General features: G+C 35.6%; 3 protein-coding genes across 6 annotated transcripts; 2 read left to right on the top strand and 1 right to left on the bottom strand.

Annotated features, from left to right (window-relative positions):
* Positions 1-161: 161 nt before the first annotated feature.
* LOC109597199 (telomere-associated protein RIF1) lies at positions 162-8,435 on the top strand. The gene is made up of 8 exons (XM_020012839.2): positions 162-698; positions 1,216-1,927; positions 1,985-2,247; positions 2,302-2,447; positions 2,505-2,763; positions 2,817-2,997; positions 3,177-7,567; positions 7,623-8,435. Exons 1-8 carry the CDS (start codon positions 312-314, stop codon positions 8,352-8,354), a joined length of 7,071 nt encoding a protein of 2,356 aa, XP_019868398.2. The 5' UTR covers positions 162-311; the 3' UTR covers positions 8,355-8,435.
* Positions 8,436-9,238: 803 nt separating this feature from the next.
* Positions 9,239-17,507, top strand: LOC109597200 (uncharacterized). 2 transcript variants are annotated; one of them, XM_049967238.1, is made up of 8 exons: positions 9,239-9,591; positions 9,807-11,186; positions 12,078-12,736; positions 12,944-13,295; positions 13,358-14,524; positions 14,740-15,465; positions 15,531-15,792; positions 15,866-17,507. In XM_049967238.1, exons 2-8 carry the CDS (start codon positions 9,831-9,833, stop codon positions 16,066-16,068), a joined length of 4,725 nt encoding a protein of 1,574 aa, XP_049823195.1. In that variant the 5' UTR covers positions 9,239-9,591; positions 9,807-9,830; the 3' UTR covers positions 16,069-17,507. The 2 variants fall into 2 exon arrangements, with proteins under 2 accessions (XP_049823195.1, XP_019868399.2); XM_020012840.2 differs by having other exon boundaries at positions 9,240-9,591; positions 15,863-17,507.
* Positions 17,508-17,532: 25 nt separating this feature from the next.
* LOC109597180 (activated Cdc42 kinase Ack) lies at positions 17,533-27,325 on the bottom strand. 3 transcript variants are annotated; one of them, XM_049967504.1, is made up of 11 exons: positions 27,026-27,325; positions 26,782-26,947; positions 26,514-26,729; positions 25,146-25,290; positions 24,950-25,082; positions 21,704-21,793; positions 21,124-21,647; positions 20,829-21,067; positions 20,123-20,365; positions 18,700-19,874; positions 17,533-18,643 (listed from the first exon to the last, which is right to left on the bottom strand). In XM_049967504.1, the coding sequence occupies exons 2-11, from the start codon at positions 26,939-26,941 to the stop codon at positions 18,377-18,379; spliced, it is 3,192 nt and encodes a 1,063-aa protein (XP_049823461.1). In that variant the 5' UTR covers positions 26,942-26,947; positions 27,026-27,325; the 3' UTR covers positions 17,533-18,376. The 3 variants fall into 3 exon arrangements, with proteins under 3 accessions (XP_049823461.1, XP_049823460.1, XP_049823459.1); XM_049967503.1 differs by having other exon boundaries at positions 27,031-27,325; XM_049967502.1 differs by lacking the exon at positions 27,026-27,325 and having other exon boundaries at positions 26,782-27,019.
* Positions 27,326-27,699: the final 374 nt, after the last annotated feature.

Below are 27,699 nucleotides of genomic sequence, written 5' to 3'. Positions count from 1 at the left end.
CAAAATTTGAAATAAACATTAATAGTGCTAATTACCTGTGATTTAAACAACTTATGATTCGACTGGTGTATTAAAAAATTACATATTTGAATAAAATTATTCACAATTTAGTGGTGTTTTTGCGTGGTGGTGGCAATGCGAACAATTGACAGAAATTTTTTTCCCGCGCGTATTTTTATTTGTGTGTGTAATCCATAGATCAAAGACACTAAAGATCTCAGTTCTATTTTTATTATGTATTTATTTAATTTAACGTATGTTCGTTTTTATTTGTAATATAATATTATTTTAACTGAATAACAAGCATCAAAATGGGCTCGCAAGAAGAAAGGTGTAAAATGTACAGTGATTCGAAATCGACGATACAGAAAGTGCTAAGAGATAATTCAAAAAATGGAAATACCATATCTAATTTTATAAAGAACCAGTTGATTTTAATTAGGAGCGACTTGTGTGGTAGTAATGACGAAGTGGTATCAAAGTCGGCTTTGGATATGCTCCAATTTTTAATAAATACTGTACCATCAGAATATTTGGTTTCTGATTTGGTCACTTTGCTTAACTATCATCCCATAAAAGTAGAACATAAACACGAAATAATTGTGCTACTTAAAAAGTTAATACTAACTACAATCAATAATGAAACATTTCATGTGACTCAAATTGTGTCCCAGTGGAAAAATCAAAACATAACAAGGGTATGTTATTTTCTTATTTGTTTAGTATTTATATGCATATTTATATTTATTATAATGTTGATAGTATCGTAGCAAGTAGTTGTAACTTAACATACATTGAACTTGAACTTTATAGTTATCCATTATAAATAAGATTGTATTTAATTTTTTAATCTAGCCACTGTTTAATATTATTATTGGTTGCATTAATAAGATAATCCACCTAAATTAAAACAAACATTGGTATTTTAATTACTTATTTGTTTAGTATTTGTGTGCATATTTATTGTTTTGTTGATAGAGTATCTGTAGTATGTAGTAGAAGCTTATCAATGCATATTATTGTTTTTTTTTGTGATAAAAATAGCCCTATTGCATTTTTAATAGAAAGTTTATGATTTTTTAATTCTGACATGTATTAACTTTTTTTATAACCTGTTAGATTTTTTATTTCAAGATAAATATTTGAGTCATAATATCAATCTGTAAGAAAATCTGTAATTTTGATCTCTCTATATTATATTATTTTTTATTTTAGTTTATTGATATAATGGAAGATTTGTTCTTGAATGAACTGTCTAAACAAAAAGTCCACAAATTATTTCTGAAAAATATCATCCCAAATGTGATGGATATTAACACAAACAGTGAGATCAGAAATGTATTGTTGAAACTCTCATATAAATTACTACCAACAATTAAAATCTCAGAATTGAACAGTGCAGAAGTACAAGAATTCACAGAAGAAATTTCAAAAAATTATGTCAAATCCATAACCACATTAAGAGACAAAGAGTATGAAAACTGGCATAAACTGTGGATATTGATTGTACGAATTTACGGAACAAACTTGCACAACACAACAGACTTGATGAATCGTTTACTCCGAATTGTGGAATACGCATTCAGAAATCAGTCTTGTTCGCAAAGGATACAGGGATACGAATGTTGGAAAGTGTTGATTGATAATGCAAGTTTAAATTCACAATATCTCATCACAAATAAACAGATCAAATTGTTGCTCACACCTCTTAAAGCCAAATTCTCAAAACAGGAGCAAGTTCTAACAAAGAGGTTTGAAGTTTTCATTCATTTACTGGAAAAGCTACAGGGAAAGGCTGTGTTGTGTTTGGTGGAGTTTCTGGAATTCTGCTTTGGACCTGTGGGTGATAACTTGGATAAGATTGGACAGGCAAGGACTGTGCCTGAATTGTGGGATAAGAGTATTGCTGTTCTTCTGGAGCTTTTAGGTAAATATAATTAAATTAAAAACATTAAATTTACTCAAAAATATTATTGGGTTTCAGGACACACTGATAAATGTTTAGAATCTCAAATTAAATTTCAATCAGCAGTGATAAATGATAAAAATGTCTACAAATTCTGCAAACCTATCACAAATTCTATATTAGAGTCCTGCCTTTTACTAAAAAATTCTAAATTTGATGACAATAGAAGTACAATCATGCACTGCCTTTGGACTTCTTTTTTTGATATCCTGGGACAGGTCTCAAATAGCATGGATGATTGTCTGAATATCATTGAACCACTAATGTTAAATACTTTAAAAGTAAGTATATTATTGTGAAAATTATCAAATAATTAATATTCTGAACAAATTTAGCAAACCAAGGATGATTATGTTGAGGATGCCATTATTCCAGTCCTTTTAAATGTGATAATAGCAGGAGAGTCATCATTGTCCAAGAATTTGTTTTTAAGAAGTTATTCAATCTTAGAACCACATTTGTTTAAAAAAAAGTATGAAAGGTGGGAGTGTTAATTGTATTTATCAATGTCAACATGTCATATTTAATATTTTTACAGGTCTTATGATCAGAAGTCATTCCAGAATATCATTTCAAGGTGTGTTCTTGGTAACGAGAGATTTTTTAACGATATTTTAAGGAATTTTGAAAAGACTGAATCAGGTGAAAACATAAACTTGGCCATGTCATGTGATATATGGTTGAGTCTCTCACAGTGCATTTTAATAGATGTACATAAAAATGAAAACCAGAGCTATGTCTTGTTTCTACTTTGGCCAGTTAAACATTTGAGTACTATCACTAATGGCCAAGTAAAGGTAAAAATGGTCCCATAACTTTATTAAATATATATTATATTTGTTAATTTTAGAATATCACCAATGCATGGGTGAAGTTATATAAAAAGATCACAGAAAACTCGGAGGCGAATAAACTCGCCATTCTCAAAGGACTAAACAAAATTTTTATCGAAAATCCTCTGCAGATTTCCAATATAGTGGCCGTTATTACTCTTATGACAAAATTTGAAGCTGTTTTTACTAAAGGATATGGTAAGTCTATATTATTTAATATATATAATAGTTTTTTTATAACATTTATACTACTTTCTTAGTTTATATCCATACCTTTTTCCATTCTCTTTATAATTTTAATGAAGGTTAACCTTTTGAATATACAAATATAATTATCAGTGAGACAAACTTATACAATATTTATTTTTTTTTTTCAGTTGCAAAAATATTAGGTCTCGTTTCTCGTTGCCTCAATTTTCCTACTTTGAACCAAGAGGACAATGAGAAGTTATCGCAAATTATTGTCGAGTACTTGAATCCATCATTAACAGTTTACACAGAAGACACCAATGAAGAAGCACTGTCCAAACTTTGCCTCTGCGTCGAGCATATCCTGAAAATACGAAAGAAATTCGAAATCTTAGATTATTTGATAAATTTCCTCACTGCTATCCAATCCAGCCTAAAAACCGTTTTCTCAAAATCATTTTCGAAGTTACTCTTCGAACTGTATTCAGACCAGACAGACTTAAACAGCTCCGTCTCAAAGAATTTACAAAAAATCATGCTAATTTTGGACGTCGAGAAACCTGAAACGAAAACACCCAAGACCACACCTAAACCAATAAAAATTGTGACGCCAACTAGTCGAACTGCGAAAATTGCTAATCTTGCCAAAAACAATTCAAAACCAACCACCTCACAAACTGAACTCCCCACGGTTTTAAAACTGTTTGGAAAAGCTGTCGACTCCCCGATTAAAATAAAGGGAAGCCAGCTGAATAATACGCCGTTGAAATCCAAAAAATCCGCGTCAATTCAAAGTCCTAAACCTGAAAAGAAAGCCGCCCCTCCTTCCATCGACGACGAAAGCACTTCTCAGTTCGTTGCCATAGACACGGAAATTAAATTCAGACCCGAGAAATTAAATGAACATCAAAAGGAGATGTTTAAGAAACGCAGAGAAGATATCCCCGCCCTTTATCAGGACTTGTCGCAAAGTCAAAGCCAAGACATATTTAATCCGAAGAATTCAAATTCGTGTAGCAACATTTCGGTAAATTGCGACAAAGAAAACAAATCGAATAACTCTTCAAAAGACAACTCGCCAGCTGTATCGAACGAAGAAAATAACGAAGTGGCATTAACAAAAGAAACGAATAAAACAAACCAAGATTCTAGTGAGAGCAACGAATCTAATGCAACTGCAGAAAATACGACCGTGATAGAGAAAAAGGAAGAACCGCAAGGACCTTCGACGCCGAGGAGAAAGCGTGATCAGCTCACCAACGAACAACGAAAGCGTTTGAAAATTGAAAACGAGATGAAGAGATTAAAAATGGACATAGTGGCGGCGGACCAGGTGCTCTCAGTTTCTGGACGTCGGTCCGCTGCTGTATTAAACAAGGATTCATTGCCTCAAACGAAAGGCAAAGACGGGGAGAAAAAGGATTCGACTGCAAATAAAAATCGAAGAAAGACAATAGGTGCGTTAGATGTAGAAAGGAAGCCTGTCGCCAGACGTTCGCTTGGAGTTGTGGAAGAATTGAGTGCTAATGAAGGTCCTAAGAAAAAGGGAAGGAAAAGTTTGGGTAAGGAGATTGTAATTGAACTGAATAAAAAAGTCGATAATAATAAAAAAGGTTTGACAAATCAACCAAAAAATATTTCTTTGGATAAGGCGGAAGAAAATAAAAATGATAAGTCACCGCCTAAGAATACCAACGGTATTGTTCATGAAGAAGCTGATCATATAATACCAGAAACTGCAAGAATAGAAACAGAGAATGTGGACAGTGACTCTGAAACAAAAGTAAGTAATAATACTGAACTAGATATGAGTCCTTCACTTTCAGATGTTATACCAGAAACTGAAGTTGTGTCTATAATACGGCCTAGAAAGAGAAACAGACTAAGTAAATGTGAGACTAAAGATGAAGATGTTATAAGTAAACAGGAATTAACTAAAACCATTGAAAACAGTACTGAAAATAAACATAATCCTGAAGATATTTCTAAAGAAACTATAAATAAGGGTAAAGAAAATGAATTGAGTGAAGCAACAGCGGAGAAAAGAAAGAGAATTAATACTCCAGATGATAATGAAGGTATCGATTGCTCCGTAAAAACTGATGAAGATTCAAAGAAATGCCAAGTGACAATTAACAAAAATATAGAAATAGAAGAAACTCAGTGTTCACAGATAAATGTGAAGAAAATGGACGTTATAACTCCTGTTAAAAACGTAAAAGTTGAGGTTAATGTTGTTAAAAGTCCCCTCAGATACAGAAGGATTACTCCCACTAAAGTAGATTCGAAGAAATCCTCGTTTAAAAGTAATAAAACGTTCGGTCAAACAATTTCAAATAATGTACAAGTAAAGACTAATAACATAAGTGTAAATCATGTAAAAATATCAGATATTCAGAAAGAAGAAGATAAATTGAATTTGGAAACATCTGTAACAAAGAAAGTACTACCTGAAATAGAGCCTGAAACTGATGATATAATTGAATCTTCTCAAGAAGCCAGCATTAATATTACACCTCTATGTTCCCCAAGGAGAAGCTTTACATCTCACAAAGTCAGTAAAGATGAAGATGAGGAGAGTGTCGTTAATGATAATTTAAATGATACACCAGAAGAACAGGCTAGTGGTAATACTTCTACAACAGAGACGATCACCCAGACAGAATCTGACCCAACTATCACAAATGAAGTGGATCCAGAACTAAAATTAGATTTACCTAAAAAGGTAGAACTGACACCTTCTCAAGAGATCATCAGTAATATGGATACTATTTCATTATTATCGGACTGTATACAACAGGAAACACCTGAGGAACCCACTCTATCACAAGAGTTGGTCATTATTAATGGGGCTACAGATCAAGAAACCGAAAACGCAAGCACTCCAGTGACACGAAGACACAGTTTGCCCGTATCACGGTCGGAAACATATGAGGACTCCATTAATAAGACTGATGACCAACAATCGGAAAACTTAAGCACACCAATCTCTCGAAGACACAGTCTGCCCACATCTCCAATTACGGGAACAACCCCTACAAAAACATCTGAGCTAGTTAATGGAACTCTTGACATATCCCCGATTCTAGTAAAACCAAAAATTGACATTGATGGCCCGAAGTTCTGTTATCAGAAATTTATAGAATCCGCCCCAATGGAAGTTGTCAGCTTGTCCCCGGATAAGAGAGACGCCATACCAGTTAAAGTTCAAGACAGGATTATCAATGTTAATTTCGATTCACCCGTATCTCATAAAAGACGTAGCAGCCTCACAATTTCTCCGTCGGCCTCAAGAATAAGAAAGCTTATGTCGCCGTTCAAGCAAAAGCAAACGAATCTCCAAGAGGAATTCGCCAATGCAAACGAGGAGGAAAAAATAGATATGTTCAAGTTTTCCAAGGAGATGCCCAGCCTCAATGGCACTCCAGAGAAGAGTATTTTAAAGAAAAGACAGTTGGACACGCCGGAGGATGGGACGTCTCCTTGCACCAAACGAAAGAGGGTGCATTTCAGTTATCCAACAACGACGTGTAAGAAGGTTTACCTTAAGCCCCTTGATCCTAAAGACATGAAGCTGGAACTTATCAGCAAAGATCAGGGGGATGAAATTATTGATTTCAGAGACTACATTCATGAGCAACATGAGAAGGATGATTGTCTCCAAGTTTATCCTGCCTTGCAAGGTTGTATGAGCCACATCAAAAGTCTGTTTAGACACGATGATGTGGCCTTTAACGTTCTTTTGCAACACAATATTAATACTGTTGGAGATTTGGCGGTTCTCTCCGAAATGGAATTGTTAGATTTACCGCTGCAACCACCAATAGTTGTTAATGTTTTCAAAGCGTTAGACTCTTTTAATATAAGACAAGCAAAACCGGACGACGAGGACAACGAAGACCACAGATTAGAGATAGAAGAAAATATGCTACTAAAAAATGCCCCCCAAGTAATTTACCCCAACTTAGAAAAGTGTTACGATTTAGTAGAAAACCTGTTCAGGAAAATGGAGAATTTAAACATAAGTATATGGCGAATGAGACTACGAGAGTTCGGTGTCAAGTTGGTGTCTGATCTGGCAGTAAACAAGGAACAAAAATTACTCGATCTGCCCTTCAAACCTCCGGTCATTACCAATATTTACAGAGCCCTGGACTGTTACTACGATCGCAAACAAAGCGAAATCGACAAACTCGATTCCAGTACCTTAAAAATAGAATTTGATCATTCGGAAAACGAAGCGGTCGACAGCATTTATCCGAAATTAAAAGAGTGCAAAGAAAACGTGCAGGTCATTTTAAAAGAGAAGTCGACAAAACAAAAGTGGATAGAAAAATTGGAAGCTAATAACATTAAAACCATCGGTGATCTTGCGGTCCTGAACTACAATAAATTGTCGGAACTTCCTGTGGAGAATTCGAACGTCCTCAATGTGTACAGGGCTTTAGACCGATTCTATAAAAATAATGAGAGAAAAAATACTGCTGTTAATACGGAAGAAAACAGTGATGTAGTCCAAATACCTCCTCACAGGATAATGGAAACTATGGAAGATATTGTTAAAAGTGCCACTGAAAAGGTAGGACAGTTGTGTTATATTAATATTGTTGCTTATTAAATATGTTTCGTTACAGGAAGGACAAATTGTTGACCTGGCAAAGGTATTTATACGGTTCTTAACAAGACATGACATTATAAACATTTTTAAGTGCAGTAATATCGAATTAACCGATATATTAACAGAGAATGATTTACTTCAAATCATCAATCATTACATTAAAACAGATCTAAAATTGATCGTTCAAATTTTGAACAACGCCGTGAAGGCTGCTAATATAGAATCTGAATATATTGACTGTTTAAATGGCATAATGAAAAAAATACCCCTCTCGAGTATAATGAAGGATCGCCCTTTAAATGATATAAAACATTGCTTATTAGGATTAGTGCCAAAAGAAGAGGTCTTTAACATCGTAATACCTTTAATTAACAATCCTGTAGTAATAGAACCTTATTTAAAAACATTGAATGTAGTTCAGTTTGGTGATACTGTCGTCAATTGTGTAAATAAGCAGGAAACTGAGCCTTTTATTAAAAGATTGTATGAAACGTATGAATCTGAGATTTTAAATGTTATAGATAAAAAGCAGTATTTATCTTCACTTTCGCATGATGTTTTAACTGAAGAATTATGTGGTCGAGAAGCTGCTGTCGTGAAGTCCTGTGTTCAATCTTGTGTTTTGACTTTGGCAAATAAAGATAGCCAAGACGATCTTGAAGATTTATTTAAGTTTGTTGCAAGTAAGCTGTCGCGTACAAGACTAAAAGATTTTGTCGTTGATTTTATACAATCGAATATTAAATAAGACTAATTAATTAATAATCTGTTGTATATATCAAAGGAAAATAATTTTATATTTTTACATAATAAAGTGGATTTTATTTTATATGATTGTTTTATTTAATGTGTATGAATTGGAAATTTTTTTAATATATGGTAAAATTTAACCTACGAGGTCGTTCTTGTACTCACTCTTACACAACTAAAACGCTGGTTTTCTGTCATTCTATCTATCAGTTAATAGAAAACCCTTCAGCTGTCTGGTGAAAGCAAAATTATGAGGAATGTGAAGGAAGTCGTACATAAATAAAAGAGTTTCTTATCTATGTAGGCAGTTTTATTCATTATTTATAATCATGTGGAAGTACTAGTAGTATCAAAAATTGATTTTCTATCGATGAAAAGCCTTTGATATTACTGTATTTTGAGAGAGACATCATGAATGACAGAGACAGTAAAAGATTCCGACTGCGTCTCTCTCAAAATACAGTCGGATCAAACTTTTTTCGATTGGTACGACTGAATAGTAATGGTTATATTTTAAAAAGTCTCCCTCTACTGATTGATTGGCTAACTATTGCCTTGACCTAATAATTTATAGATGTCACTAAAATTTCAATCACTTCAACTACTTTTAGTATGTATATTTTTTAAAGATGTGTTAAATTATTTATAAGAATGACCATCAATTACCTTTGAGGAGGAGGTAGAGTTATTTAAAAAACCAAGTAACTTAAAGTGATCAGTGATACCAATATTCAAAATATTCCAACTTTGTTATGCCTCAAATTAAATCTTTTTAATATGAAATTAAACACACATAACTTGAAATAGTATTATTCGATGGCATTAATTTGTTTGCAGCATGCCAATGTGTTGCATTAGATTACATAAATTTACAAAATTAAATATGGCAATGACGCATCAAGATGTGCACGCACGCGCACTTTCCTAACCAAAATTTCTTTGTGGAAAAATGAAACATCCATTAAAAAAAACATAAACAAAATGCTTGGAATCATTATAACTCGGACAGTTTTCGCAAATAATCGCACGATAGATTTATTTTGGCGGCCCCACGAGGCCCCGCATCACCCCATTCTATGCCGAAACGTTGGCGGCACTACATCGTCCGAATGCTTATGGCTGCCATTTTATTAACCTTTTAGGCGGGGAGAAGCGAATTTTGTTATTAAATATGTGTTATTGGAGTGTGCAGCTTACCGTTCCCGTGAAATACGAAACACCATAGTGTAACAAACGTAAGTAGACATTATCTAATCGTGTGTCTTAAAAATTGCCGCGTTACGAGTCTGGCATTCCGAGACAAGTAACTGTGGTCAAAACGTTGTTTCACGACATGTAGTCCGAGCAACAGATTCCACAAATTCCAGCTCGCAACAACTCTTTCAAATTTGACACATTCGTACCCGGTCAGTCGCCAGCAGACGACTTAAATAGTGTTTGTTGTTGGCAGGTATTTAACAACACTGGATTCGGCATGGAAGATGGTTCAAACGGGCCACTGTCAGACGTAGAGGTGTCGGAAATTACAAAAAATGGAGTAGTCGCCCCAATAATGGCAAACTTCCCAGAAGGGACAGTTGCTGTGAATAACGAATACAAACTGAATTCAACTGAACCAGTCAAGGTTAATGGTGAGGTTCATACAGAAGAAAACAACATTGTAGAACCAGAGCACAGCTCGGAGAGCGATGCTTTAGTGATTGATGAAACAGTAGCAAAACCGAAAACGAAAAAAAAACGTGTCTCGAAGTCTAAATCACCAAAGGATACAGAAGTGGTGCCACACTCAAATCCCTACTTCAATGAATCAATATTTGAACTATCTCAGCAACATCAGCAATCTCAAGAACAGCCACAGGAAGAAACCAAGGCTCCAAAAAACAAGCGCAAAGCACCCAAAACCAAACCGAAACTCAGAGAATATGCACAGTATTTAGGGTTACAACCGACAGTTCAGTTCAAATGTTCAAAATGCGGACTTGCGGGTTTTGAATCGCTGCAATCTTTAAATGAGCATGTCGTACAGTGTACTGAAATTCGAAGTGTACAAGATATTCAACCGGATAATAATTGTGCAGGCTTCAAGCTAACCAGGAAGGTGTTTTTGTGCTCTGCCTGTGGGACTTACTATGAAAACTGGAATCTCTACATGCATATGCTGGAGTTTCACAGACGATACATATGTTTATATTGTTTAGGAATGTTTTCAGTGCTCGAGGATTTGTGTCAGCATATACAGGTCAAACACAATCTTGAGCCAGGCTATAAGAACACTCCCGATGAATTTTTTAACGCGTACAATGAACCTTGTTATGTAGTGTGTTGTGAGTGTAACAATATATTCAACGAGCAGGATAATTTTTTTTATCACGACTGCATGTTACCTGAGTCCAGGTTACCACTGAAGAACAAGTCAAAGGCGAGTAAGCAGCAGATAACTCCTGAAAATCATGTGACTGGGGATTCAGGGGATGCTACTATTGTACCGGACAGTGAATTTATCAAAGATAGTGATTGTAGTAATAAAATTTCTAGTGAAAACATAGAATCTAGTGACTGTAATAAAGACATATCTGTAAATAATTTAGAAGTTAAGGTGGAAAATGAAACTCAACCGGAAATGACCAAGAGCAAGTCTGATGATGATAATTTTGATGAAAACAACGAAAGCAATTTGACCAACTGCTCAGATAACAGTGGTGAAGTGGATATGGATAAAAGTGACGATAATGACAATTTAGATGTCAACTTGGCAGATGACAGAAGCCAGGATTCAGATCCAGCTGATGAAGAAATGCTGGGAAGTCCAGAACCGATCGAAACAAGAAAGGTAACTTAACTCATTGCCATTTGAATTAGAACATATATCAAGTTACCAGACACTGCAGTTATTGATGTTTGGAAGTTCCTAACTGTATTCATTCATGAATATAATTCTAAAGAGCTTTATTAGATTTTCTTTGTACACAATGTTTAAGTCTATCATAAGATTTTATTTTAAATAAAACTTATATATTTATAGTATACTTTTCTTATGTTTTTTTTATAATTATAAGGTACTATTAATGATCAGAATGAAAGTCTTATTGATACGGAAAAGAATATTTTAACTGTTTTTAAATAGTCAGTCATTAATGATTTATTTTCTTAATCTTTTATATTTAATGGCATATTTTTATGCACTATTTGTTTCATTGATCTAAAAAATGAAGTAATTTCTGATGATTATAAGTCTTAGTGAAACATGTGACGGTTATTTATCTCAATTTTATTAAGGAATATACCTATAATTCGCCAATGCATACATTTTTCATGTAATTTACTTATCTTAAGGCACAACCATATGTTGAGTCAGACATTATTTTATATTGAGAAACAATAAATATATGTATTATGTATCAAGATAAAGAAAAGGCATTCGATTACCACCTATATAATGCAGTGCCCATCAAATTTTATAATCAGTTAGTTCAGCTTACTCCCAGTGGTAAGTTTTAATAGACATTTATTGATTTATTTTGATAATAACACAAGTCTACAACTAATTATGATAAGGAATAATCCAATTAAATATAGTTTAAACTATGACTCTAGTGTTGACCGGATAATTTAAATAATTACGTTGTTTAAATGTTTATCTATATATATATATATATATATATTAATTATATCCTTGTATAATTTTGTGATTTATTGATATCTATAATATCTTTTCATGAAGGTTCCCAAACTTTCGCTCAAACTTCCAAAACCAGGCACGTATCAGGACTACGCAAACGAAGACAGCAACGACAGTTGCGACAAGAACGAGGCCATGGACATCGAGGACCAGGTCGACAGCGAGAACGAGAACGATGCCGAGGACAATGTCGATGCGGAAACAGAAGAACCGAAGCCGGAAGACGAGCACGACGAACGACAATCACCCTCTCCTGTCAGTCAAGAACCCAAAGAGGAGGAACAAGAAAAACCGGAACAGCAACCGGAAGAGGAGGAAGTTCCGGTTGAAGAACCGCCGCTTCAAATCGCCGGCAATGATGTCGCTATCATCGAACTGGAACTGGAACAGCCCCTGGACAAGTTTGACATTCGGGTGTTGCTGCAGAAATGTCTGAGAGCCACGATTTCGGCCTGCATCTTTTGCAATCACGCCAGGAAGATAGCTGTTAATGGAAAGCAGCTGGGTCTTCATGCCATTGCGGAACACCGATTTTCGGCGGTGGTGAACAGCATCACGGCCGAGGAGCTGATTCCCGAGAGTTTCGTCGCCCGGATACGTGACTCTCTGGACGAGCTGGACAAAATATACTTTAATCTGGAGTCGGGCGCCACGGATGACGCCGTCACCTTTTCGCATCTGTTCGAATGTTTTCAATGCCGGTGAGTAAGCAACGTGAATCGGTTTATTTATATTGATATGCTTGAATTTATAACGCATTCAATGAGGTATTAAGTTTTATTACCTTATTGTACTGCAACGTGGATGTGATAACATTCTTGGAATTAATGCTTTTAATTTTGACTGGGGTTGTATCTTTATTAAACATACTGTGATTCAACAATTACTTAACACGATTTCAATTATAGTTACAGCACGACTGTTCACAAGGAGCTGTACCTCCACAATCGCAAGATGCACGCCAAAAACCTCCTACTTTGCATCATATGTAAGTCGAATTTCTACAGCTACAGCGAATTGGTGTGCCATTTGTGCCCCGGCGTCTACGCCGTGCACTCCGAATTGACGTACCGATGCTGCATGTGCGTCAGCAACGACCTCCCGTCCTCTTTCCGACTGATGGTGCACCTTCGAAAGCGACACCACGCTTGCGATGTCTGTTTAGAACTGTGTCACAATCAATATCGATTATCAAATCACGTCTGGAAGCATAAATTACTTCACTTCTGCTATCGGTGCGGTATTGCGTATAGGAACAAGGTAAATTAGTTATTTAGTGTTTTATTATTCATGAGCTTACTCAATCGTTGTCCTTTCTTTAGCCTGACATTACACGGCATCTATTTTGGAAGCACGGGACTGAGAGTGTGCTTTGCAAAAAGTGCCTGGTCAAAAAGTGGCCGCACGTCTATCATTTCTGCATTCCACCAACTAGCTTTACTTGTGAAGAATGCAGTTTGGTGTTCTCACGACCGGTCGCCCTTAAGGTGCACAAAAGGATACACACCGACGAAAAACCCCATGCTTGCACCGTTGAGAATTGTACCGAGAAGTTCATATCGAAAAAATTGCTACAAAAGCATGAAGAAAGGCACAGGGCGCCCCCAGTGGAAGTTAAGGTTGACAAAGTGGAGGAGGACGTCAAGAGTCCCGCTCCGGAGGAAGAAAAACCACCAGAGGAGAAGGTGGAAGAAAAGCCGAAGCCTAAAATCGACGTTTACGATCTTCCTGCGTTAAATTTATCGGAGAGCGACAGCAGTGATTCAGAAGATGAAACAGCCAAAGTTAAAAGTGAAGCCAAAACGGAGACGCAAAACACTGAGGAGGTAAAAATCGACAACAACATATTGCCCGACATCTTAACCAAATTGCCGGATGAACAAAATGCACAAGCCATGGAGGTCGACAAACCCGCACCGGTGATCGAAGACATTTGGGACAACTTTAAAAATTATCAGGCCAACAAAGACAAACTCGACCAAATTTTCAATGACTCGACTAAGGTGGATTCGCCGCCGAAAATTTTGGATGAACCAATTGATTTGGTCGTTACTGCGGGTATGGCCTTAAAAGACCACGACTATTGCATAGATCCGGAAAATAAACCTGACATGAGCATAGTTGAGGTGAAACCTGCGTTAACCCTTTCCGACAGTGTTGACCACGATTATTGCTCACCGAAAACATTGAAACCATCACACCCCCATAACTCGGAGGAGCCGGAGGCGAAAGGGAACGAACAGGACGTCAAAATAGAGGGTACGCCCAGAAAACGTTCGAACAGTTCGTCGAGCGACTCGTCGTCAGACAGTGACTCGTCATGTACCTGCGGTTCAAATTGTTCCTGTACGTCCAGTTCAGGCAGTTCATCGTCTAGTTCTGACAGTTCCGGTTCCGATAGCTCCACGGAGGAGGGTCGGCGAAAACAGATTGAGAGAAGGGAAAAACGTAGGGAACGGCAGCGAAATACCAGGAAAAGCGAAAGCAAGGTAGGTTGCTGTTCTGGAGAACAATTATTATGAATAATTTCCGGTTAGGTAGGAACTGACATCAACTTTGTCATTTTCAATGGGACATCCTGTATATCTTTGGATTTTTAAATTTTATATGTAAATTACAAATAAAATGGCTTTACCATGTCCTATACCTAAACTCAATAGTTATATATTATCTCAAAACATTAACTTATATTTTTTTGAATTAGCCTGTGGATGTGGTTTCGACGGATCCCCAACAGGTGGCTCCTCCAGTTAACTTGGTCGACGCGCCGATACACGAGTCTGACCTTGACACAACCGAAAGCGAAACAGACGAGGAGTTTTACGATAAAAACCCCCAATTACTTGCCAAAAAACGCCTCGAAGAGAAACGCAATCAGATTTTAGAGGAAGTCGGCTGTCTACCTAATGGCGACTTCATCGAGAGTACCAGCCGGCCTCCGACGCCTCCACCGGGTCAAGTCGACGAGGAGGACACCAAACCGAAGAAGAAATCTAAATCTAAGAAGCGCAAAAAGAAGAAGAGCGAGAGAAAGGAAAGCGAAAACGGTGGCGCTGTCAGCAACGAAGTTCCCAACATTCCAGACACATATTACCAACAGTATCACCAAAAGAGTCCACCAACGGTGGCGCCAATAACCCTATCGCTGTCGCGAAACTCACCGTTGCCGACAATTACGCCCACATACTCCGCGTCTCCAATTAACAACAGCGGTACATCACCTTTCCATAAGACACCCATGATGCAACATCAACAACAGCAGAAGATGCTGCATGAGTCGCAGGGCTTCGCCAGGCGGGAATCGACGGATTCTAGCCTAAGGGCGTCGAAGCGGAGACGGGTCCCTAACAAGTTTTACGGTTATTCCAGCGACGAGGAGGAAAAAGAGAAAGCACATGCGGTGCACACGCCCAAGTGGCGAAAAACTGAGGTACTACTACGATAAAATTATGACCGTTTCTAACGAAACTAATAATTAATTTTGTGTTATTTCAGACTGCGACGACCCCACGTTCTCCCATGGTCGTGCCGCCCATTACGATTAAAAATCCTACTCATCGACCACCGGTCGCTAGTCCGCTCCCACCCATTGAACCAATTCAAATTCGCCATAACTCGGGAGAGATGCGCGTCAATCGGGTGCCGCCCATCAAGCTTATGCCACGCCCACCCGTACAACAAAGGGTCGAGGACAGCGCAACCGATTCGAACGACAGCGACGCTGAGCCTCCACCACCGCCACAGCCTTTGGCAAAAGGTTAGTTTTTAGAAAACAAGTGTTCTCATTTTTTTCTACAAATAAAACAATAAATTGTGTTAATTTTCAGCAGCAAATCAACCTCAGTTGTACTGTTACTGTCAGTGTCCGTACGACGAAGTTTCCGAGATGATTGGCTGCGACTCCAGCGACTGTTCCATCGAATGGTTCCACTTTGAATGCGTGGGCATCATGGTACCACCGAAAGGTCAGTGGTTTTGTCCGGACTGTCGCAAGAAAAAGCAGATGCGTAGGGAACTGTTACAACAGACGTAAGGGAAGATATATTTCAGTTGTCTTTTCTTCGGATTATTAACGACGTGTGTTGTAACGCTCTCCGTTAAGTGGAAGAGATTGGAATGGTATCTGAGTATTTTGAGAGATTGTTATCGTTTAATTCATTGTTATTATATTACACGGTTTGACAAAATTCAATTCCGGTGAAGACGTTCCTTTTAATTTATTATTTACAGTTAAATATTTTATACAATAGTGATTAAATTGTAAATATAAATATATACATTCAGTGTAAGTTTTATTTAGTCCTGGAAAATATTTAGGTTTAAGTTTAAAGTTTTAGTTTTTTTTTGTTCTGAAAATACTCATCGGTATTATTCTATCCAATCCACACACAAAAATTACGCTTCTAAACTGTAAATTGTACAGAAACGTTTCGGGAAATGTATGTGATAACTCCAGGTTCATACAAAAGTGTTTTCTCTATTGCTGGGGCTTTTATAATTTGGCGTCGGCAATTCCTGACTAATGTTTCATAAATGCTGGTGGTGTTCATATCGGAGTATTTTTTTTAAGACTCGAAAAAAAATATATACGCTTGTATTGTTGTTTTTTAGGAAGTAGTAGTAGTTTAGTCACAGTTTTTCAATTTCCTGTTGGTTTTTAATTTTAGTATAGAAGTTATTTTTTAATTATTTTTGTTAAATTTTTAAAACAATCAAAATTTAATTTAGTCGGTGAGTTTTATATCAAATTTAGAGTACATACACATCTTTTTGTAATCGAATCTCGTTTAAATACAGACACCTGACACTTTAAAAACCTTGTGAAGAATAATAAAAGCATACATCTAATCGTCTTAACGTGCTTTTAAATGTTCTTTCAACTAAAATCTGTAATTTTTGTATTTAAATTAAACATGTATACTATAATTTAGAAAATAACTAAGAGTGCTGTATGAAACTCGCGTTTAGCATGGTTATTTATTTTATTATTTTTGTTGTCAACTTTTGTTATGAAAAGTTATGCCCAGTTATTTTGATTCTTCTTGTATATACTAAGTATGTACCTGTACATAGATTTAAACTACTTAAAATTGTGATTATTATAGACGGATTTTGCTATAGTACAATTTCGGAAAAACTACCAAAAACGTACCAATCTTTGGCGGCTCAGTATTTTCCTGTTTGTGATATAGCTGATCATGTTTACTAGACTAAGTCATATTTTCCATTTTTGTTTTGTCATATAACATTATGTATAGAATTCTGCCAAATTAGTCTTGTAAATGTGTAAATATTTTTTATTTGCTGCTCTCTCTTGTATAGAGATGAATATTTTTTTCAATATAATGAATGAAAGCAACCCCCAAACCTATTAGATTTAGAGCTGAAATACTCATTCATTTCAGAAAATTATTTCTGTATTATATATGTACATTCTCTGATATTGTCTGAATAAATTGTGTCAGATTTGAATTTTGTTTTACTGAAACTAAACACGTTTAGAAAAATAATTTTATTATCCTAGCGATTATTATATACAACTAAATACATAAAATATTACATTTTTTATGTAAAAACAACGGGCGATGAACTTACGTAAGTATTTACAATAAAAGGGAAAATAACAGTGCATCAAAAATATACATACATATTTCCATTCCTTTTTTATCACAAGAATCGTTATATTTATTGCAATCGCTTGACCATACAAGGATGTAAGTACAATAAAATTTACTAGAATGGAGTCAACTATTAAATTGAGTTAGCTATAGTATAATGACAACATTAATGTAATATTTAATAAGTTAGAGTCAACGTTCAGGGGTACAAAACCTTATTTTAAATATAAGAAGATTATTATAATGAATTATATAACTTATTTGTAAAGTATATTTGTTCTAGATTATTTTAAAAAAGATCTAAGAGAGCTACATTTGTTTCCTCTCAGGTACATACATTATTCTTGATAGGTACCATCATAACATATCAATTTGTTCATGTGTTAGAAAGCATTGAAATTACTACAAGTCATCAAATATCAAAGTTAATTAAGGTAAATCGTAATTGTAAATATCAAATTCACTAAAAGGAATGTTCCGCCAGTCACGGATACGAGTTAAAATCAGTCTATGTTTCAACATTAAATGAAGCAAAAATAAAATAAATATTTTCCTACAAGTTTTCATAATGGCTAATTGAGAACATTTTTCGTAATATAAATCATTTTTATGGCCCCTAAATGGGTAATGATAATGGACTTAAGACTAAGCAGTTTAACTTGTTATCTTTGGCACGATTAATATGCTGATATACTAATTATTTCAAATCCAATTGTCAACCGTTCATGTGTCCAGAATGGCGGACGCCGCCAACTCCACGTTCCAATTGGTCCTTTGCAGAGCCGCCTCGCATTGCGTCCTGTTCGCCATTCCCAGTTTCACCAGTTTATCCAGTTTGAGCGACCTAATTGTGGCGGTGATGTCCCAACCGCACGACTGCAACTTCGAGAGTATCTCCTCGGTGCTAACGTCCGGCACGCAGTCCCGGACCTGACTCACCTTGTTGCTCCGGTACTCGGGAGTCATGAGTCGTTCGGCGTCGGCGCTTAGCTGAAAGTAACCAGAGTTGTAGGAAAAAACGCTAAATAAAGTAACAAAATGCTTACCTGACCCTGCTGAATTTTCCTTTGTATCTGCTGCATACTCAGCGGATGCGCAGGCGCAGGCCTGTGGGGCTTGAGCGTCTCGTCGGGCACTTGGCTGTACAATCTGTCCGAAATCTCCGAGTAAACGCTCTCGTCCGGCGGTTCGCTGTAGTCGTTACGTTCCGTGCTGCCGTAACCGTAAACGCCTACTTGTGAACTATAGGTGTTGTAGGTGGAGCCGTTGGAATACACCGCCACAGCGGGCTGTGCTTCGTAGATCCCCGGATTGTGAGTTTGGGCGGGCACATTGTTGTACGGATTGTAATTGGAAGTGGTGGCGTAATAAGTCGGATCGTAGGTGGAGCTGACTGAGCCGTACACGGGATCGTATCTTCTGTTGCTCTTGAACTGCCCAAACTCCGAGTTGACCACGTAAACATCCCTCTCTCTGTTTTCTTCGGTGTCGTAACGGTTTTTGTTGGTTTCTTTGACGTTCCCGTTTTGCTTGACGGTCGTTTCGTACCAGATTTTGTTTAGTACTTTGGTGGTTTCGTTTCTGGTATTCGAGTCGTAGTTCTTGGCAATATTGGCGTACGTACCGTTCTGTACCTTTGGCAAGGTGTTGACACCATTGTTTTGGCTTTTGCTAGGGCTGTAATTGTTTTTCTTTGGAGGCGGCTGCAACGTTGGTATATCATTGGTTTTTTTGGTCACCAAATAGTTCTCCAGTTCGGATACGAATTCTTTGCTGGCTTCATCACTTACTGTCAAATTGTGCATTCCATTGGCAAGGTCCTGCTCTTTCAGTCCATTACTGCTACCGGCCACAGCCAAAGCTAAATCTTTGTGCGCCGTTGTGACATTCTTGGAAACGGCAATATTATTGTCGGTTTGAGTATGTATAAAACTCATTCTATTTGCTATATCACCCTGTATATAACTAGGTTCTTGTTGCTTCATAGATTTTATTTTCTGTATGTTTTCCATGATTTTGGCGTTGTTGTCATGAGTTACTGTAGGAATTGGAGACACCCGAGAATAAAATCTAGGCTCAGGGGGATTTAAAACTGAGGAGGTGTCGAAGGGGTCGATTTCTGAGGCGTCCTGTGAGAACGCTGAGGTATTATAGTAAGAAGGCGGCTGTTGATATGGAGGTGGTGCACTGTTCACCGATGGCGGTCTGTCCGACCAGTAATCTTAAAATAGTAACATTAAATATGAATAAAAAATGCAATAACAATAAAATTTAATAGTTTTAAAAACGTGCAATTGGTGTTTAATTTGAAAGTTTTTCAAGGTTACGGGAATTACGTAACTAATTAAAAAAACCCATCATAAATCAATATATTTTTACAAAACAAACGTCATCAACTTATTTTTATGGTGTAAATTGTTTCTTAATATTGGAATATTTTGCGTATTATTCTATTTTAGTTTTATTTACCTTCTTGTGGTGCATCTATGGGTTCATCAATTAGTGAAACGGTGCTGGTGGTGCTTTTGCCAATATCCGTCATCCTGGCTGTTGGAACTACATCTTCTGGAGAAATATCCACCAGAACACCTTCTCTTGTTGTGTCCACTTTTGGTTGAGGTGGTCTTTGGGGTTTAGACAGCATTACATTTTCATTAAAGAGTTTTCTATATTGAAATTGTTTGTCAGAGGGCTTTCGCAAGGAACCATTTACTGAAAGATATATAAAAGTTAATTATAATAAGAAATAGGAACTTCTAAAGATGATTGTCCTAAAAGGCTCACTTACATTTGTATAATTAATAAGTTAGAATAAGCACTACAATATAAAACAATGTTGAGTTAGCCACAAGATGACATTATGTTATTCATTCAGCGATGGAAACGATACTATGAATTACCTTTCGAAACTAATCCATCATGTAAATTATAAATGAAAGAATCCCTATTCCGAATCCCCTCCCAATTCTTAAATTTAATGATAGACGTCCATAAGTACAACCAATAAGAAAGAACTCCGTCTGGCTGTATACTTTCTTTGCTGTTTCGGTATTCACCTACCGGATCTAACAGTTAGCTATGGTTAGTATTACATATATTACTTCTATGAAGTATACATTCTTTAAAGCTTAGACTCCCAATAATTATTTCTATAGACAATAAGAAGTCATCATACCTTTTGAGGAAGAAGTTTTGGAAGACCTATCAGAGAGTTGTGGCGATGGTTTGACCTCCCTTTGCATTCCAGTGACATCTGGTGGCTCCATTGGGTTCTTTAAATACATGTCGTCAATGTAGGCAGGACTCCCCCACGACTCGCCAAAAGCTGACCCATGTCCCGTATGAATAAACGAGTTGTGCAAAGGTTTGCTTATGTCCTCCGGCTGTTTTGGCCTCATTGGGTCCACCAAACATCTATTTACAACACATGTATAAGCTAAACTTCTCACGTCAATGAGTTTTTATTGTACCTTGGAAACCGCCCGATATCGAAGGTCTTCAGGTTCTGTCCCTTCCACCAGTAGAGATCGGCGCTGCCTTCAATGATGGCGATCTCGTCGCCTTCCTGCACCTTCAGCTTGTCCGGTTCGTCCAGTTTCCCCAGCGCCTTCATGACCGGAGTGGTGTTCTTCCTGAAGAACTCCTTGAGGGCGGCGAACGTGGGTCGTTCTTGTGGATTCCGGGCCCAGCACTGCAGTAAAATGGCATAAATCTCGGGCGGACACGCCTCAGGTTGGTACAATCGTTCGCCGTCCTTTTCGATCTTCCTCAATATTTCCGAACCGATGAGACCCATCCACGGGTCCTCGCCGAACGTGAACATCTCCCAGACCGTCACGCCGAACATCCACGTGTCCGAGGCGTGGCTGAATTGTCGCGATCGCAGTGATTCCGGGGCGCACCACGGGAAAGGAACTTTCTTGTGCTCTGTCATTACGTAGCAGTCTTCTTCTTGAGGTAAGGCTCTCATTAAACCAAAGTCGCCTATTTTTAACTGTGGAAATGAATGGTTTACTTGTTTTGTTAATATGGGACCAGTTGACGACTTACTTTGTCGGCAGCAGACAACAGAACATTTCTGCATGCCAAATCCCTATGTAAAAATCGTTTGCTCTCCAAATATGCCATGCCAGTTGCAACCTGAAATTTAAGAGTTTAATACAATTTTTTATGTTATTATTATTTTTTTATTTTGAAAGAAATATGGAGAAAGTACTACTATGATAGGACAAGTTGAATATTGTAAATAGAATAGTTCCATCATAAGAGGGAAGATTTTAATGGATGTAGAATCTTTGGATAAAATTTGGAGGAGTTACTTCCATGTTAGACAATTTAGAAATTGTAAATAGGAATTAGGATCTATAAAGTTTCATTAAAAGATGGAGGAGAAAAAGAAGAACATATAATTTTGTATAACATTTCTAGAAGTTACTACCATGTTAGCTTATTTTGAAAGTTGGAAATAGAAATTAAAATTAATAATAATAATGTAAACAGAAACTGAATTGATAAATTGCCACCAATAGAAAAAAATTCTAATGAGAAAAAAGGATACAATAATTTAGGGTGTTAATGGAATGGGAGAAAAAGATAATTTTGGAAGAAATTTGTAGAAATAAAAAATAGAATTTAATAATCAAACTTTTAAATAAATTATAAAGTTAAATAAAGATATCACAGGAAATGACAAAACTTGTTATTCAAACAAAATCACGTAAAATGCAAATATTTATAATAAAAAATGTTGAAAGTCTTTATCTAAACAACTTATCTTTTACCTAGATTAAATCAGTTTAACTGATAATATAGAGGGTGATTCACCTGGATAACAGAAAAAGTATTATATTAATTTTAAATTTTTATAGCAATTATAACTTGACTTCCTAATTTATTTTAAACATAATTTAAAATAAAATAATTATATCAATAACAGAGACATTTTGTCAAATTGATGGTCTAACTAAAATGCTTGTATAGCCACCAACTTTGAAGTTGGAAAGTTCATTTTTGGCATACACGTCAAGCAAGGACCATTCTATAAGTAGCCATTATTAGTATTCCCAAATTTTATACACGGTGTTCGTTATTCATGTTTAACTTTGTGCATTTTAAAAAATCTTTCGATAGGTATTCATAAAATAAATATTAACAGATTTTTATATTTGTATATGCCGTTTTATAGTAAAAAGATTAAGTTATGAAAATGCCATCCGGGACGCAAATTATATTGTTAATTAAAGAAAGAAATTGCAAAGAATTAATCACCGACAAATCCGTTCACACACACACACATCGTAAATGTATTTATGCAGATGTTGGCGAATCAACCGTCGGTAGGATAACAGAAAACGAATTCACACGCGGACGCGATGCATAAACAAACAACGCGGTGCGTTTCTCGCCGATCGTTATCGTCATTTTTCCGTGGAAAAGCTTTCCCTTGTGCGGAGCAACGAGGCATTTTTCTGCCGCCGCGTCCTCATAAGGGCCCCGAGTCGCTGAACGGCGTAAGGTCAATAAATGATTGTAAATAAGCCGGCACAACGGTGGGCCTTTGTTGCCACTCGACAACATCTGGGTGTTGTGCACGTTCAATGGACGAAACTATTCGTGTGACTTTTGAATGTCTGCCCGTCTATTCAATGCAACACGGCGTTTCGTTTTCGAATGCGGTTTCGATACGTGCGTCTGTTTTAATTTAAATGCCTCCGGTCGATCGGACGAGTTACGGAAAACGCTTTTGTAATGATAAATAACCCGTAATTTCGTGCATAAACTGTGTAATAAGTGGCGGCCGTCTAGGTTGTCTTTAATTTCGACAGCAGACTGAAAATAAAAGGATGAAGATAATTTTCTTAAACGCTTATTGTCCACGAATTAGGCTAATTTTATAATTTGGACGGTTTGAAACGACGAAAACTATTTGACGTCAATTCGGCTTGGACAAAAATAGATCTTAGATGTAACTGCACTATTTGTACCTTTTGAATAAAACACTAATACGGTTAATAACTATACTAATCAATAAGTTTTATTATATTAAATAATTTATATTTCTATAGTCTTATTATTACTATATTTTATTTTGTCTTCCTGTGGTAAAACTTTTTCGTTTATTAACTTTTTTCAGCTGAAAGTTATTCTATCAAATATTATTCATAAGTAATAAAATTTATGAAATAATTTCGAACAATTGTTTTTGTAAATTTCTTTCAATTTTTGATAAATATAATATTTAATGTTTTTATAATTTTAATTTCTTGGATTTTATCAATTAATTTAATTCAAATTTTGACAAACTAATTTAAAAATAAATGCCAAATTAGTGGTGGGTCTAGTTGTTTCCAATGGTAAATATCAGTTTTTAGCTGAAAGATATCCTTCCAAATATTATTTATATATAATAAAATTTAGTAGATAATTTTGAACAATTTTTTGTATCAATTTCTTTAAATTCTTGGTAAATGTAATATTTAATGATTTTATAATTTTTTCTTTCTTTTAAATACTGAAAAAAGGTCAGTTTTTAGCTGAAAGTTATCCTACCAAATATTATTTATAAATAATAAAATTTATAAGTTAATTTTGAACAAGTTTTTTGTGTCCATTTTTTGAAATTTTTGATAAATATAATATTTAATATTTATATAATTTTTATATTCTTTGATTTTTCAGTTAATTTATTAAATTCTGACACAATTATTTAAATTTCAATGCCAAATTAGTGGATCCAGTGTCCTCCAGGAGTAAGGCTAATTTCAGCTTTTGTAATTACAAACCGAATTTGGATATTAAACGTAATAAAGATTCTTAGAACATGACAATTTGTTATGCAACTACGCAAGTGACATTTGATTTAATTAGTATTGATACATATGATTAAACAAATCATTTAAATTTAAAATTTAAATTTTAATTAAATCTATGAATAATTTAAAATGCAACACAATATTTTTTTTGTCCTTTAAAAATTTGATTATATTGTAGTGAACTAAAATTATATTTTAAATCTATGGGCTTATTTACATAATTTACTATTATTTAATTAGGCTAAAATGATCTGTTATCTTGTTTTATAATCGCTTATATTAAAGTAGTTACACACGCAAAATAATAATCTTAATGGATTTAATGTAACACTTTTAGAGTAACAGTGATCTGTTAAAATAACATTTCTAAAACACCTATTATTTAAAATTTCAAGCGTGGTAAAGCAAGACATCTGACCCACAAAAATAAACCATTGTTAATAGCCCAACAAAACAATCTTTTAAGCACGAATAAACCACCTACCTGAGTGGCGTATTCGCATAAAATCGGCACGGGCGTGTGCTGACACTGTTTCCTCAGATAATCCAGAAGCGACCCGAGCGGTGCCAATTCCGTTACCATCATCATCGGCTGCGAGAGCACCACCCCGTACAACCTGCCAACAATAGTAACATATGCCGCAGATGCGCCAAAATAATAAAAAAGAAACACCCTTTACCTGATCAGATTCGGGTGGCTCAGCACGTGCATCGCCTGCACCTCCTTTATGAAGTCCTCGAATATGCCGGGTTGATTGAGAGCGTCCGCCTTGAGGACTTTGACGGCCACCGGCAATATTCTGCCCGTCGGGCTGGTCCATTCACCTGGACGATGAAAAGATCGGATTGCACGGTTACAATTAGTACATACAGCGGATATGGTGGCAATTTTGAAGGCATGTGCGAACGGAAGCAACAGTACACCGACAACAAAACAAACTCGGAAACTCAATCTTGTGTTGGACTTTTATTAATTTTATAGACATGCATTTCTGGTGTCTTGCGAGGCAATTTAAATCATGTAACAGTGGAATATAATTATTATATTAATTAATATGTAAGTATATTTCACAAGTTCCATCAGCAGACGTTGAATGAGAAGATAAACATCAACAGCAACAGACATTTAAGTATAAATTATTATGTTTCCAACTGATACACATCTAATAATCTATGAATTACACATAATTTTGTTACGCAACGCATTATATGAGAATAATCAGCAAAATTAATTGTGGTATTAGATAAAATTTCTACACACACCTCTATAGATATGGGCAAACCAAAAAAACACAGAAGAATCTATAAAATCATTAGTATAAGTTAATTAAACACTTAATTAAATTTGTAAACAAAGTGCTAACAATTATTAACTGGTTAAACAATAATTATTTTAATTACTAAAATTTTATTTGTGTACTCAAAGGGTTTTTTCTGTTTAGAAGTGTCTAATTAGATTATGCAACAACTTTTTTCAAAATATCTAGATTTATTTTCAATTTAAATATTATCAATTTGTAATTGGAAGTTAGGATTTTATTTTCTGTCAAAATAAACTCTTAAATTATGTTTTGTTACTCATAAATCGTGAAAATATTGTTTGTAGTTTAAAGAAACATTGAACTTTAGATAGATTATTTTTTGTATACTTTATGATATGATGATACTTATAATAAATGTTAAAAATTAAGAAAATAAGTCTTTATAGTATTTTATAATTTAAATGTTTCACAGTCTAAATATTATTCAATGTCTTTGAATTTTGCTTTGGTGTACTGTGGTATCCACAATTTTTAGACAGATAATTCTAAGTTTACTGACATGACAATACTATTGCCATAGTGATATTTATACTTTATTTTTTAAAGTGAGTAAAATTATCTGTTTCAACTTGTGATTACACATTTCAATTGAAAAATATGAATATCTATGTAAATGAAGTTCTTAGAACCAATTTATTTTATCCAAAAACAAATATTATCAATTATACATATTATGGGAAATATTTTTAATTTGTAAATTCCTATTAAAAAATATATGTTGCTTACCTCTTTTGACAACACCAAATGATCCATCTCCTAGTTTCACAGATAAAGTGATGTTGCTCTCTTGAATCAGACAAGATGTAAAATCACTTATAGAGCTGTTCTCATCATTCTTCTTATTAGTCCCAGTTCTGTTGACAGGTATTAATTTGTTGATCAAGTTCCTTTTTTTCTGTTGGGCCCTTTTCTTCTTCACAGCTTCCAACAGCCTTCTCACACCTTAAATTAAATTGTTGAAGGTTTGTTTGTTGTACAAATAAGAACCATGTACCTGGCTTACTGAGGCCTATGTTTTCCAAGTCCTCAGCCTTGACAAAATCAAAATGTTCCAGCCTAGTTATCTGCAAATCATCCCTAATCCTAACCAAAAACTGTATCAGTTGTACGTCCTGCAGGATGTCTTTCAGCCACTCAATCCCTTCCTCGGACATCGTGCACTGCAACAAACACATTCAATTCGATTTCCGTTTGTTTATGTTGCGATTTTTTTGCAACGAAAGTGAAAGTGTTTTAACCTTACACGGTGCGTAACAGTAACTGCGGGCGAATTTTAAACAGGATAATCGGTTCTCACGCGGCCTTTTTGCGGTGGCGGTGCGTCAATCGCTGGCGATTGTTGCTCAAACGAATAAAAAATCCCGCGAACGATTCATTTTCGGACGAAAACAAGACACAAATTGAATAACCGACACTGATGCCGCACCAACGGTTCATGCACTAGCTACGAGACATTCAGTTATTGGAGCTTTCGTGGCTCTTCCGACGTTACACAGCGGACACTAGTAAACAATAAGAAAACAACACAAGGACATTTCCATGACAGATGAATGAAGTTTAGAACAGTTGGTTGACATAACCACAGTTCTCAAACATTTGAGCGATTTTGCTTGCATCTATCGGTGGACCTTCCAATTAAAATGTTTCTTGTGGACTCTATTAGTTTCCCCTCCGTAGTTTAGCCCGCTTCTAACAGATGGCGAAATGAGCATCGCAATAAAAAATTGTTACAGAAGATTCTGCGGTGGTATTACAATATTAACTTTCAAATTCTATTAACGTAATAACCATAATAGTTACGAATTAGAAAAAAAGAAATCTCAATTATATAGTAATTGAAACTATTTTACATTTATGAGATATTATAAACAATTTCATGGTGTATAGATAAATAACACCGTTTAGGAAGAAA

This window comes from Aethina tumida, chromosome 5 (assembly GCF_024364675.1).
Source record: "Aethina tumida isolate Nest 87 chromosome 5, icAetTumi1.1, whole genome shotgun sequence".
Taxonomy (NCBI): domain Eukaryota; kingdom Metazoa; phylum Arthropoda; class Insecta; order Coleoptera; family Nitidulidae; genus Aethina; species Aethina tumida.
Note: the sequence above shows the minus strand (reverse complement) of the source record. Positions and strands in the feature narration are given on the sequence as shown.

Bases quoted from the DNA above. Each gene is read 5' to 3' on its own strand.
- LOC109597199 (XM_020012839.2), top strand. From the start codon at position 312: ATGGGCTCGCAAGAAGAAAGGTGTAAAATGTACAGTGATTCGAAATCG. The intron at 1,928-1,984 runs GTAAATATAATT...ATTGGGTTTCAG, and splicing joins TGTTCTTCTGGAGCTTTTAG to GACACACTGATAAATGTTTA. The intron at 2,764-2,816 runs GTAAAAATGGTC...TGTTAATTTTAG, and splicing joins TCACTAATGGCCAAGTAAAG to AATATCACCAATGCATGGGT.
- LOC109597200 (XM_020012840.2), top strand. From the start codon at position 9,831: ATGGAAGATGGTTCAAACGGGCCACTGTCAGACGTAGAGGTGTCGGAA. The intron at 13,296-13,357 runs GTAAATTAGTTA...TCCTTTCTTTAG, and splicing joins GTATTGCGTATAGGAACAAG to CCTGACATTACACGGCATCT. The intron at 15,466-15,530 runs GTACTACTACGA...GTGTTATTTCAG, and splicing joins CCAAGTGGCGAAAAACTGAG to ACTGCGACGACCCCACGTTC.
- LOC109597180 (XM_049967502.1), bottom strand. From the start codon at position 26,962: ATGTGTTTGTTGCAGTGCACGATGTCCGAGGAAGGGATTGAGTGGCTG. The intron at 21,794-24,949 runs GTAGGTGGTTTA...CTTAAATTTCAG, and splicing joins TATGCGAATACGCCACTCAG to GTTGCAACTGGCATGGCATA. The intron at 18,644-18,699 runs GTAAGCATTTTG...GGTTACTTTCAG, and splicing joins GGAAAATTCAGCAGGGTCAG to CTAAGCGCCGACGCCGAACG.